Source organism: Lissotriton vulgaris, chromosome 7, assembly GCF_964263255.1.
Source record: "Lissotriton vulgaris chromosome 7, aLisVul1.2, whole genome shotgun sequence".
Lineage (NCBI taxonomy): Eukaryota > Metazoa > Chordata > Amphibia > Caudata > Salamandridae > Lissotriton > Lissotriton vulgaris.
The window spans coordinates 710,549,248-710,562,839 of NC_141695.1; the positions used below are offsets into that span (position 1 = coordinate 710,549,248).

The following is a 13,592-nucleotide window of genomic DNA, read 5'->3' on the forward strand; positions in this document are numbered from 1 at the left end:
TTTATGGTAGGCCATGAGCATTTTCAGTTCACTGTGCTCCCCCTTGGTTGTACCAGCACCCCTCGGGTGTTCATCAAGGTGATGGCGGTTGTAGCAGCTCTTCTGTGCCAATAAGGGTTGTCAGTATCCTCTTATCTCGACGACTGGCTGTTGAAGGCGGGCTCTCCCCAGGTTCTCATCTCCCACCTCCACACTACGGCCGACCTTCTGCATTTGCTGGGGTTCACTATCAATGTGCCGAAGTCACTCTCAGACATTCACTTTTATCAGAGCTGTTCTGGACACAGTGCAGTTTCGGGACTATCCTCCCACGTGGCGAGTCCAGGCTATTCAGGCTATAATACCAATGTTTCAGCCTCTATCCTGGATTTTGGTGAGAATGACGCTGAGGCTGTTGGGCCTCATGGCCTCCTGCATCCTGCTAGTGACACCTGCCTGATGGCATAAGCAGGCTCTGCAGTGGGACTTGAGTTCCAGTGGGCACAGCCTCAGGGGAACTGCTCCAACATGGTCCAGATCTCAGACGGACTGCACAAGATTCGCAGTGGTGGCTGATAAATCGTGATTAAGTCACAGGCAGGCCCCTTTCCCTTCCCCAACCAGATCTCACAATAGTGACAGATTTGTCACTGCTGGGAGGGGGTGGCCAACTGGGCGAAGTGGCGATCAGAGGACTATGGTCTCTGGCGAAATCCGGACTCCACATCAACCTGCTGGAGCTCTGAGCGATTCATTTGGCATTGAAAACCTTTCTTTCATCAAAGAGAGGCTGATTCAAGTGTTCACAGACAACACCACAGACGGTGGTCAGACGGTGGTACTGCAACAAACAGTGCGGGTGGGGTCATTGTCCCTTTGTCAAGAAACTCTGCATCTCTGGACTTGGCTGAAACACCAGAGCATATTTTATTTATTTATTTTGGAGATTTATAGAGCGCATGGCTGCCCGAGAGCGTCCCAGCGCTGACAGAATCCACTAAGATCTCCAAGGGAGGGGCCGGAGGGAAAACAAGGGATCAAGGTCCCTGGTGGTTCAACACCTGGCAGGTTTACAGAATGTCAAATCGGAAACACTCAGCTGTCGATGCCTAGTGGATCGGGAGTGGCATCTCCATCCGAAGGTGGTGCAAAGTCTCTTTCAACAGTGGGGACAGGCTTCATTAGATATGTTTGCCTCTGCAAAGAACGGGCAATGTCAGCAATTTTGCGACCTGGAGTTTCCAAGGCGGCTCTCGCTCGGGGACACTTTTCATCTCGAGTGGATCTCAGGCCTCCTGTACTCCTTTCTGCCCATACCACACCTGCTTAGAGTTCTCAAGCAGATGAGGACCGACCGACCCAAGTCATCCTTGTGGCCCCACACTTGGCAAGGAGAGTCTGGTATACGGAGCTTCTCCAACTGAGCATCAATCTTCCGGTCAGGCTGCCCCTTTGGGGGATCTTCTGTTGCAGCAGCAGGAAGGGTTCTCCACCCAAACCTGTCAACTCTATGCCTTCTTGCTTCCACCTGAAGTTTGTAATATTATTTAGGTAGCCAGGCGTCCCTCTACCAAGCCGGTACACTCCTACCAATGCAACATGTTTGTAGTATACTGTACGGAAAAGTCTATTGACTCTCTTTCTGCTTCCCTATATGATATTGTACTTTTGATTTTAAACCTTGCCAGGCAGAGCTCTGGGCACTCTAAAAGGATACCTTTTAGCCCTGTCTGCCTTTCTGCGGGCCACACCAACCCTCTTTATTTAAATCTCCCATTGTAAATATATCACGCAAAGGCTTTGTACATATGGTCCCACCTTCTCCTTTCATCATGCCTCAGTGGGACCTTAGTTTGGTTTTCACCTTCCTAATGTGGGCTCTATTTGAACCTCTGCACAACTGCCCCCTCTGGCTGCTTACCATCAAGACAGCCTTTTTAGTCGCAATCACTTTCGCCAAGTGGGTTAGCGAATTTCAGGTTTTGTCATTCAAGCCTCCTTACCTGGCAATATTCCCTGACAAGTTAGTGCTTTGCACTAGGGCCTCTTTCCTACAAAAAGAGGTAACACCCTTCCATGTGGGACAATCTGTCACCTTGCACACTTTCTACGCTCCCCGCATCCCTCTAAAAAGAGGAGAGACTCCAATGTCTGTATCCAAATTAGCATTGTCGTCCTACCTTGACCGCACTAAAGATATCCGGGTGGATCACCAACTCTTTGTGGGGTGCGTAGGAGCTAAGAAACGTTGTGCAGTGCAGAAGAGGACTCTCTAATGATGGGTTGTCCTCTGCATCAAGACTTGCTACGCTTTGGCGAATAAGTAGCCTCTTGAAGGCTTAAGAGCTCATTCCACCAGAGCCAAGGCTGCCACCACGCATTATAATATGGAGTTCCAGTCCTCTGCATTTGTCAGGCAGCAGCGTGGGCATCCCAGTACACATTTCCCTGGCCTGGAAAGTCAAGTCCCCAAAGACAGCCTTTTTGGTTGCTCTGTCCTGCCCGACTTTCTGGTCTAGACTTATCCGCAGTCCGCAGTATTGAAAGATAAGGAATCTGTGGCTAGATGTCTCTATCAGTTGGGCAAGTAACTTACCTTTGGTAACGCCTTATCTGGTAAAGGCATGATCTGGCTGCAGATTCCTTACCGACCCATCCATCCTCCTCGCACTGCGGACAGGTTTTTTCGGGTCAGGACTGATCTCTTTCAGGGGCCTAGTTGTTCACAACACTTCTTGGCTCCATGCTTCTGGTGTGGAGAGTCGTAAAAAGTAACTGGCGTCAGGGTGCTGAGGAGGTGCCTATATAGGTTACTTGGATGTCACTATGGTGCAGATGATGGCACACGGAGCCGACCGACGCCACCTACCGGCCCACAGAGGTATTGCTCGAAGAAAAATCTTCTGGATCCAGTCTGACACCTGGGAAATTCATTGGTAAGGAATCCGCGGCTAGATCATATCTCTACCAGAGAAGGCATTACTGAAGGTAAGTAACTTGTCTGACAGGTGCATCGTTACTGGCTTGGGGAGGTCATATGAGAGAGGTGGAAATCAGAAGACTCTAGTCTTAGTAGAATCCTGCCTCCACATCAACCTTGGGCAATTCGCTGGTACTGAAAGCCTTCCTCTCATCCATCAAGGGGAAACTGGTGCAGTTCTCATGGAAAATACCATTGCCATGTCACACTGGAAGTGAACAAGCAGGGTGGAGTGGAGTCATGGGTCCTGTGCCAACAGCCCTTCACCTCTGGAACTGGCTAAATCTTCAGGGCATCTCCCTGGTCGGGCATCACCTGGCAAGACCTTTCAGTGCCAGGGTGGACAAACTAGGCTGGCATTAACTAGTGGTTCACAAATGACTGCTGCGGTGGTGCAGTGAATCTTCCAGTAATGGTGAGAACTGTTGCTCTATCTTTTTGTTACCTTTGAGAAGGAGCAATGTCCACATTTTAGCGCATTAAAGTTCCAAAGATAATTCTCCCTCAGGGATGCTTTTCCATTTGATTGGAGCTCAGAAATCCGGTATGCATTTTCACCTTTGCCTCAGTTCTGCAGATGATCAGGAACTACCAGGCCCTGTGCAATAGGCAGCTAGTGGCTGCAGATTGAGCCACAAGAGTGTTGTACCCGGAACTGCTGGCCATGATCGTCTGTCCCCCTATCTCACTGCCTCTTTGGGAGGACGTTCTGTGTTAGCAGCAGGGCCGGGTCATACTCCAGAGCTTATTCAACTTACACCTCATGCTTGGAGATCGCGTATCAACAGTTAATTACATTTTATCTTCCTCCAGAGGTAGTAAATATTATTCTGGCAGCCAGCTGTCCTGCCACCAAATGCTGGAGATTGGGAAAAGGTTGTTGTGTGGTGTTCCTCTAGTCATATTCAGCCCCTGCAAGCGCAGTTATCTGAAGTCCTTATTTTCTCCCAATTATTAGCCCAGAAACACCTTGTTGTGGCCACAGTTAGAGGTTATTTGTCGGCCTTATCAGTCTTGTTATAGTTATCTTATCAGCCATTACTGATTTCTTACCGACCCGCACTCCTACCAGTTCTGTAGAACTGACTCTTTTATTTTCTCCAACTTAAAAAGCCACAGCTATAAATCTGTAATCTGTAAAATTTGATTAATGAACCTTCCACGTCTGATGGTGTGGACGGATATCCGAAAAAACTGATCTCGATGGGTGGAGTTGGAGGTTATATGTGGCCCTGACACAATTACCCGGGCAGCATGGACCCGATGCAGAGTTGCATGACTCCACAAACCGGCACGCGAGGGAATGGTGAAAAAATCTCCGGCTCCATTCCTCTGACTTAATGTATTCACAACGCGAGAAATCTGCAGATAGAGTAGCAACCAGAAAGAGTGTTACCAAAGGTAAATAACTTTTGCATCACCGAATCAGTCTGATTCTAAGAAAATAAAAAAAGATAATAAAATATTAGCTGCATAATATGTAATTAAACATTTGCATATAAATAATATATGTGATGCCAACAATTAAACAAATTGCAGTTAAAGCATATTAGTGTCAACAGTATATAGTATCTATCAATAGGTTTTCAGTATACACATCTACAGTTTCCCAGAACAATTGGTAAGTTAGAGATGATTTATGATGTTCATTAAGAGAAAGACTAGCACCTTTACAGGTAGATGTAATCCAGACCGCCCAAAAATGCACATACAATGGTTTAGCCCCTTTCGAGTTATACTTGCAATTGTTATGATTGTAGCGGACACCAGAAAATCAAAAAACCTCATTGGAGGTATTGGAAATTGGACAGATAAAACATATGATTTCAAAATAATTAAGTTATAGGAAATACTATCAGCAATTTTTAAGATTTCTGATATTGTTTCACATAGTTTAATTCAGAGACCAGTCAACAGTCATATAACATATGCTTTAGTGGGCCGTCTCTAAAACATAATAAAATTAGCTACCGGGTTGATTCGTGTTACTAATTTGTGAAGCTTCCAAAGGCAATAAAGCATTTGATAATTCTTGCACACTCCTTAAATCCGTATATCTTCACTTAAGTTTGATACATTTGCCCTTTCCCAGTGCTTCCCAAAATGTTTTAATTCTCCCCAGTTTGGTGTGATCTAATTTTAAAACCGAAACTCACTTTTTAAAGAACAGAAATCTAAGAGCCTTCAAAGAGCATAAATACTTGTTTTGTGAAGGGATATCCTTTGAACTATGCAAGATCAATATTGTCATTCGGTCAGAGAGAAAGAAATAATGCTTCCAAACCACTTAACTAACTGTGGAAAGTGTTATCACGAACAACATTTACATCACAGATAATGCGACTTTTTGTGAAGGTAATGTTCTTTTTCAGCAATTGCCCAGAATATCTTCTCATCCCAAGCAAATGTAGGAAATAGAGTTGTGGGGGTCTATATTCCCTGTTAAAAAGTTGTTTTAAAAAAAAAAGGATAACTCAGAACGCTACATTTTAAAGGAAAAAAGTGGACGATGTGGCTTTGATGATATAATTCAAAAAATTAACTTGGATATTGTCATATCAAACTGTAGTATTCACTCTTTGAGTCTCATAAGTTTGTAATATAACTATTAATGTTTATATCGCTGTTTGTTTATTATAACAACTATTAACTTGAAAATGCCCTTACGAATTCTAAGTAATCTACAGTGTTATCTCAGTCACCACCATAGCAACCAGGGTAGGGTGAAAGAGTGGGCGACAAGACCGAGATTGGGAGCACAACAGATTTCATTTGCGTGAGCCTTGCAGTAACCACACTAATCACTTAATACACCTCTTTCAGTAAAGTAAGGTATCTCATACTCTCCCTGTACGTTTAATATAAAAAAAATTGCTTTTGCCCAAAACACTGGTCTGTAAGTTTCCAGATGCACAGTGAGAATGTTACTTCAAGACCATATTCTCTTTTCTCTTTTCCTGAAGACGATCTGTGACCTGGAAGCACAAGTCCGTAAATTACGAGAAGAACTGGTCCAAGTGAACACCCAACGCAAACAGCAGCTGATGGAGCTGGGGCAGATGCGAGAAGAGGAGAAGCAAAAGGCGGCCCGGGATCATGAGAATGTGGTCTGCAAACTTCGGAACGACTTGGAGAAGATGAAAATAGACTTGCAAAGGGTTCATTCGGCTGACATGGAAACGATCTGCGAGAAGGTAGAGAGCCAAGGAGTCTCTGGTCATGTTCGGGTTTATGGGATCTAGATTTAGAAGGAAGCTTGTTGGCAAAAGGGGTATGTGAAAGGAATCCAGTAGGAGTTGGGTGGAGGTACATAGACATTACTTTTTTTATAGTTTTTCTGGAAATTGTATTGCTTGTTAGAGACGTGTTGGAACCAGGATTTTTCTGATCTTTTTTTAGCCTTGTCCAAGACTGGAGCCAGATTCCTTTCAGGTTTCCACTATAACCAGCGAGTGTTTTATTATATATTCGCTTTATGATTAATTTGTGTAAGTTTATCTGGATAGCCTATAAGTCTGGTCTCATTGCAGCCCATGGGAGTATGGTTTCTACATCCTTGTCCTCAAGATTTGCTAACATATCAATTTTGCAGGCAATGGAGTTAATCAATTTAAGGGTAGAATGGCAGTAGCATTGATTGTTTTGCTAATGTTCTTTCGGCTTTTAATGCAGATGGATTACATGGGCAATTGGAACTTTATGATGCATATTCATATAGTCCATGCTCGACGCAAAGATAGCTCCTGAAAAAACAGTACAAAGCAGTTGTTTTCACTGTTGAGTGGGTATCTCAACTGAGACCACTTCATGCACCAGTGGGCCCATATCATTTAAACGGGTAATTAAGGTAGTTTTGGATTAGTGCCCACGCTATAAACATTACACATAACCTTAACCACAATAGGTTATTTAATTGGGAACCAATGCAGTGAGGCCAGCAGGCATTACATGCAGGGTCTTTTTAATAGACCAATGACCATGTGTGTTGCTGGATTATGTATCATTTGCAGCTGATGCAAAGAACTTTCCTGCCGGTCTAAACTCAGTGTGTAGGAAGCTGGCTCTATATACTATACCAAAAAGAGGTATAATGTGCAAAACGTCCAATGGATCTCCAGAGGCTTTACAGAGGCTAAAGTAGACAATGCTAATGTTCTCTTTTTTGGTAGTGTGGGCGAGCAGTTTGGCTTATCAGAGGACAGTGCTAAGCATGTTTTGTACACACAGTAGCAATCACACTCTCAATGAATAAATCCGAGACTAATTCATAAAAATAATGCTCGGTCATGTTTTTTGTTCAGAACCACAGAACGTTGTCACAGGTAAATACTTTATGTAATAGAAAGACTTTTCAATATCAAAAATGGACACTGTGGGAGGAAGAAAACATTTAGCATACCAACAGGTAACATCCACTTACGTAACCAGTCTTCGAGAGTTAAGGTCAGTAATGGGCAAGGTTCAACCAGCACCAATACTACACTACCAGTCTCTCAGGGGATGCTGGGTGCAATTTCAAGGTGGGCGTGCAATACGAATCAATGAAGAAAGGGGCAATCAGACAAATGCTGCTAACAGGTAAGTAGTGGCGGCTTGGGTTCCAGTCTTTGGTATTTGAAGCGAGCACTGGGCAGGTTCCAAGGCAGCACTAGCACTAGCACTACATCAACAGCGGCACAGGGGCAGCCAGATGCAGGGTGACAACACAGCATTGGGTATCCAATGTTAAGTAATGGAGATAAGCCAAATCAGAAAAAGGCTGCCGGCTAGGAGGCCAGTCAAAAGTAACCAACATCTGGAGAGGTAAGTTGTGATGCTTGGGGACATAGGGACACCTTTGGTCCTCTTCACCAAGGCGGACGGGTGCAGGGGTGCCTTTTGGTGTCGGCAGCGGCTTACTGGAGCAGATTGCAGGTTGCAGTTGAGTGGGACTCTGTAGGGGGCTGACACAGTATATAGTGTCCACCTACGGACTGAGTCCAGGAAACCCTTATTGATAGTGTTTAGGTCTCGGAAAACCAAAGCTCTCAAGGGGTAGCTGTGAAGAGCAGCCAAGACCTATTCAGGAGGGTTTGAAGCATGTGTGACTTGTGGTTCCGGGTTCCGAGCAGCCTCACGACGACGTGCAACGCAATGCTACGTGCGTCATGTCCAGATTCCTGAGCCCGCGGTTCGGAGCTTTGAACACGGAGCCCGGAGCAAGGTGCTCGTAAGGTGCATAACGTGGCGAGCAGAATGCGGGGAGGGGACAAGAGCTCAGTTAAATTCCTGTTGTATGGCCAACAAACCTGCTAATAAACCTGCAAGAAACCTGCGGGAGCCCCCAGTGGGGGCAAAGAGACTTGAATGAGGGAAATTAACCTGAGCAGGGTCAAGAAGTTAATCTTGTTGGTCCGGAGGTTATTCTCATGGCAAGCCCGATGCACCACTTTAAGTCACAGCAGAGGTAAGTGAGGCTGTGGATTAATTGGTGATAAATTGACAAAAAAAATCGTTTATCTATAACAGAGGGCTGGGTTGTGTTAGTCTGGTCCTAGTAAGTGGATACAGTGCTGGATTTGCTAAGTAGTAGTGAAAAGTAATTGCGTGTAGGTGCGGAGACCGAGCCTCTACAGTTTGGACTGATTGAGAACTTTCCTCAGGCTTCCATCAACACTATCGAGGCCATTTTTTTCTTTTGAATTTCGTGTCTAAAACTAAGTTGATATCAGTGCACTCTAAATGGCACCCAAAAAGCATAAAATAGGTAAAATAAGTAAAGACTCTTTAATCACAAACTAGGATATAAGCGAGTTAACTAGAACTCTAGTGGAGAGTATGGAAGAGAAGGATGAGAGTGTTATGAAGGATATATGATGTTACAACGCGGACTTTTACTCCGCATACCGTTACAACGCGGTTTTTACAACGCGGATACTGTAACAACGCATGTATTTACAACGCATTTTTTTACAACGCAGGTACCTTTACAACGCAGACCATTACAACGTAAGTATTGGTAAGTATATGTTAATATTAATAATATAATAGTAACTTAATTTTAAAAATATAATTTAATGTAATTTACAATAATTTAATTTCCGTTAATTATTTTAAATTTAAATTAATATTACATTATTTTTACCATGTACCTCTGTACCCCAGAAACTGAAAACTGACCCTAAACCCCAAAAATAAATTAAAGTAATTTTATGAAATATAATTTAAATTAATTATTGAAAATTACAAAAAAATATAACTTTATTTTTACCCTGTACCCCTGTACCCCAAAAACTCAAAACTGGCCCTAAACCCCAAAAATAATGCAATGTAATTTAATTTAATTTATTTACTATTAATAATTTAATTTAAAATTAAAATTAATTTATTTTTACCCTGTACCCCAAAAACTGAAAACTGACCCAGAACCCTAAAAATACCCCTTTACCCAAAAACTGAAAACTGACCCTGAACCCTAAAAATACCCCTTTACCCAAAAACTGAAAACTGACCCTGAACCCTAAAAATACCCCTTTACCCAAAAACTGAAAACTGACCCTGAACCCTAAAAATACCCCTTTACCCAAAAACTGAAAACTGACCCTGAACCCTAAAAATACCCCTTTACCCAAAAACTGAAAACTGACCCTGAACCCTAAAAATACCCCTTTACCCAAAAACTGAAAACTGACCCTGAACCCTAAAAATACCCCTTTACCCAAAAACTGAAAACTGACCCTGAACCCTAAAAATACCCCTTTACCCAAAAACTGAAAACTGACCCTGAACCCTAAAAATACCCCTTTACCCAAAAACTGAAAACTGACCCTGAACCCTAAAAATACCCCTTTACCCAAAAACTGAAAACTGACCCTGAACCCTAAAAATACCCCTTTACCCAAAAACTGAAAACTGACCCTGAACCCTAAAAATACCCCTTTACCCAAAAACTGAAAACTGACCCGAAACCCTAAAAATACCCCTTTACCCAAAAACTGAAAACTGACCCTGAACCCTAAAAATACCCCTTTACCCAAAAACTGAAAACTGACCCTAAACCCTAAAAATACCCCTTTACCCAAAAACCCAACACTGACCCTAACCCCTAAAAATACCCCTTTACCCCAAACATATAACATTTAAAAAATAACTATATACTTACCAATACTTACGTTGTAATGGTATGCGTTGTAAAGGTACCTGCGTTGTAAAAAAATGTATTGTAAAAACATGAGTTGTAACAGTATCCGCGTTGTAATGGATGCGTTGTAACAGTAGTGCGTTGTAAAAAATGCGTTGTAACAGGTGCACACCGTTATGAAGGGTCAAATAAAGCAACGAAGAGGAAAAAGAAACAGACGCCAAATACATTGCATGCAAGTATGAAAGGGGGAGCTCTGTTTCTAAATCATAAAAGACTTTGTGGGAACACACTTCACCAGGAAACCCATGCCCAAACAAATCCAAGAATTGGAGAAGGACCAAATTCTCATCCAAGAAATAAATGACCAAAGCGCCCAAAGCATGGAAGATTCATTCCCTTACCATTGCAACTTAAGCCAAATAAACATTAATTTGGAACCAAGACTTTGTTCATCGCCAAGGATTTTTTCGGAACTTGGCACTGTAGACATGGAATATGATGAGAGTATCTCAAAAGAGCAGCAAGTTCATAAGGATACCTCAGACTTGGATGAAAGATCAAATGTAGAGAAGAATCTGGATCAATGGGCGAGCCAAGGTCCCAAGTCACTGGAAGATATGTTGCGCAATAGCATTAGCACTGGGAACTTGGATTTGTCACCAACACCTTCGGCATCAATGCTGGACTTGATTCTAATGATGCAAAAGATTCTGCAAGGCCTGTTAGAGGTCACGCTTTCAAATAATACCATACTAAAAGCCCAAGAGACGAGTCTAAGGCACACTGTGTGTGAATTACAGGGCATTAGGGGCCTAATGCCGTCAGTGGTTAGACCAGTGCTGGATAGTTCCACCCAAGGGGATACTGGAGAATTAGATCAAATGTATAATGACCAGGATGTGTACATCTCGAGATACCCAATGCTAATTAGGAGAAAAAGTGATCAGTGGTGTTATAGGTGGCAAAAATCTAGATATCCCCCAAGAAACTTCACCCAGCATTTCTTTTTAAACATATTTTATTGATTTTTAATTTCCGTTCATAGTCTTGTAAAATGGTCATATAAGTACATCACATGTCAGCAATATGATTGGTTCTACAATTACGTCAATGAAGTACATATCAGCGGTCCATGACGGGTAACCATAAAGAAATACCCCCGTACAAACCTCCCCCCACCCCCAATAACTGTGGTCACATTTCAATAGCAAAATCCGTATCTGTACATTTGCAGTCCAAGTAAGTTGAGTTACATACAGCTGCATAACACAGTTACATACTCCGTTGGATAGTCAGGTGTGGGCAATTTGCAATATTTACTACACATATATTGTAATCATCAAATTAACACATCAGGTTCCTCCGATCTGAGCGCCTCTAACATAGCCTTCCATTCTAGGGCTTTCGGTGTTTTACGTAATCCTTTCGCCTCTTCTCTGCGCAGCGCTGCACCTTCTGCACTACCCCATTTTATCATTTCCGCGTGCCATTTGTGTATCGCAGGGGCCTGCTGGATTTCCAGCGCATCGTAATATTCCTACTAGCCAGGAGTAACGCCAGGTCGATGAAGCGAAATTGTACCTTGTGCTTTGATCTGTGTTTGTGTAAGCCCAGCAGGCATTCCTCCACTGTATTGTGCTTAGTAAGGTGCGTCACTGTTCCCAGTAGCTCTCTAATCCTGACCCAGTAGTCTAATAGGGAGGGGCATGTCCATAGCATATGTAATAATCCCGCTCCTGGGATATGGCATCGTGGGCATAAATGTTGTGTTCGGGGGAACATTTTATCTAGCCGATCAGGAGCCAGATAGGCTCGGTGTAGCATCATGGTTTGTATGAACTTGAATCTCGAGTTTCGGGAAACCTTTTTGGGATGCTCCAGAACCTTCGCCCACTCATTGTCCGATAGTTCCCTACCTATCTCCTCCCCCCAAACAGCATGCAATGAATCTAAGCTCATCCTGGTATGGGTTCTACTGCTAATCCCATGATATATCCAGCGGATCAGGTGCCGCCCTCTCCCCATATAATGTACTATCTTCACCAATTCATTTTGGTCGGGTTCCTGGCCCTGCTGTGCCCAATATTTTTTATTGTACTGTAGGAGAGCAGCGTGGGTTAAAAATAAGTGTGGCGGTGCGCCTGTCTCGTGAACAAACGTGTCATGATCCAACAGGAGCTCGTGGCTAAAGAGGTCTCCACTGTTGTGACACCAGAGTCTGCCCATGGCGTCAGTTTACGTGTAGTGAGGATACCAGCGGTAAGCGGGATGCAAAGCAGAGGTATATTGCTCGCATATGTGGAGGGTGTCTTTGTATATTGGGTTGCCGCCTTCCAGCACGTTAATGCAGTGGTTAGTAGTGTAGGTAAGTCTCTCCGCAGTTTGTAGCTGGGCAGTAAGAGAGCGTGTAGGGCGCCTTTTTCCAAATCAGTTGTAGTGTATCTTATTTCATGGAGGTTACGACCTGCCGTCTAGTACGATAACCATTGTAATTGGCAGGCGTTATAATATGCACGGAAGTCCGGGACTCCCAGCCCTCCCATACTAGTACCTACTTGCAGTTTCTTCAATCTAATACGCCGACTTCCTGTGCCCCATATTAAGTCTATTAGTAGCGTGTTTAATGTTTGAAAGGTGGATAGTGGCAATATTAGGGGCAAATTCGTAAAGTAATAAAGCAGGCGTAGTAGGACTACCATTTTCGCTATCGCGACTCTCCCCATAACGGATAAGGGCAGCGAGGTCCAAAAAACAATACTGGATCGCAGGGATCGTATAGTCCTGTCAAGATTTCCCTCTAACATATCAGCATGTATTCTATACACTTGGATACCCAAGCATTTAAATGTAGTGGGGGCAACCTGCAGTGGAGTGTTCCCGAAGTCCACCTCTGTGTTGGCAGCATGATCCGTAAAGAAAAAGGCCTGTGATTTGGCTATATTCACGACCAGGCCAGACATGCTCTCGAAGGACTTAAACAAGTCGTAGAGTGGAGTTAAAGGCTGATGGAGGTCACGGAGATAAATAATTATGTCATCAGCATACGCCAAAAAAAGATGGGCAGTGTGTCTGAGTGGTATTCCCATATCTGGGAAGGTCTGCCTCAGTGCAATCGCCAAGGGTTCCAGTGCTAGTATAAAAATCAGAGGCGATAACGGGCAGCCCTGTCTCAACCCTTGGTGTATCTTATATTCGACCTAGATGTGTTTACCGGTCCTTGCTCTTGCTGTAGGCTTCATGTAAAGCAGTCTCAGCCATGTTATATAACGCTCCGGTATCCCAAAGCGCGGTAGCGCCCTAAACATGTATTCCCAGTGGATCGAATCAAACGCTTGCTTAAGGTCTAAAGAGAGACACCCCGGGAGTGGGAAGTCCAGCGGTGCCTCCGACATCAAGTGGTGCAACTTCCTAATGTTCAGGGAGGTGCTACGTGCTGGTATGAACCCTGTCTGATCTACATGTATCAGGTGGTGTAAACAAGGTTGTAGCCTGTTGTCCAGTACCTCACTC

General features: G+C 43.7%; 1 protein-coding gene across 2 annotated transcripts in view; it reads left to right on the top strand.

The window, feature by feature from the left end:
• Positions 1–13,592, top strand: part of CEP112 (centrosomal protein 112) — a 2,145,639-nt gene that overhangs the window by 1,498,490 nt on the left and 633,557 nt on the right. For both annotated transcript variants that reach the window (XM_086930940.1, XM_086930941.1), the window contains one exon: positions 5,923–6,153. In XM_086930940.1, the coding sequence (XP_086787066.1) occupies positions 5,923–6,153 (231 nt within the window). The remainder of the gene's footprint in view (positions 1–5,922; positions 6,154–13,592) is intronic.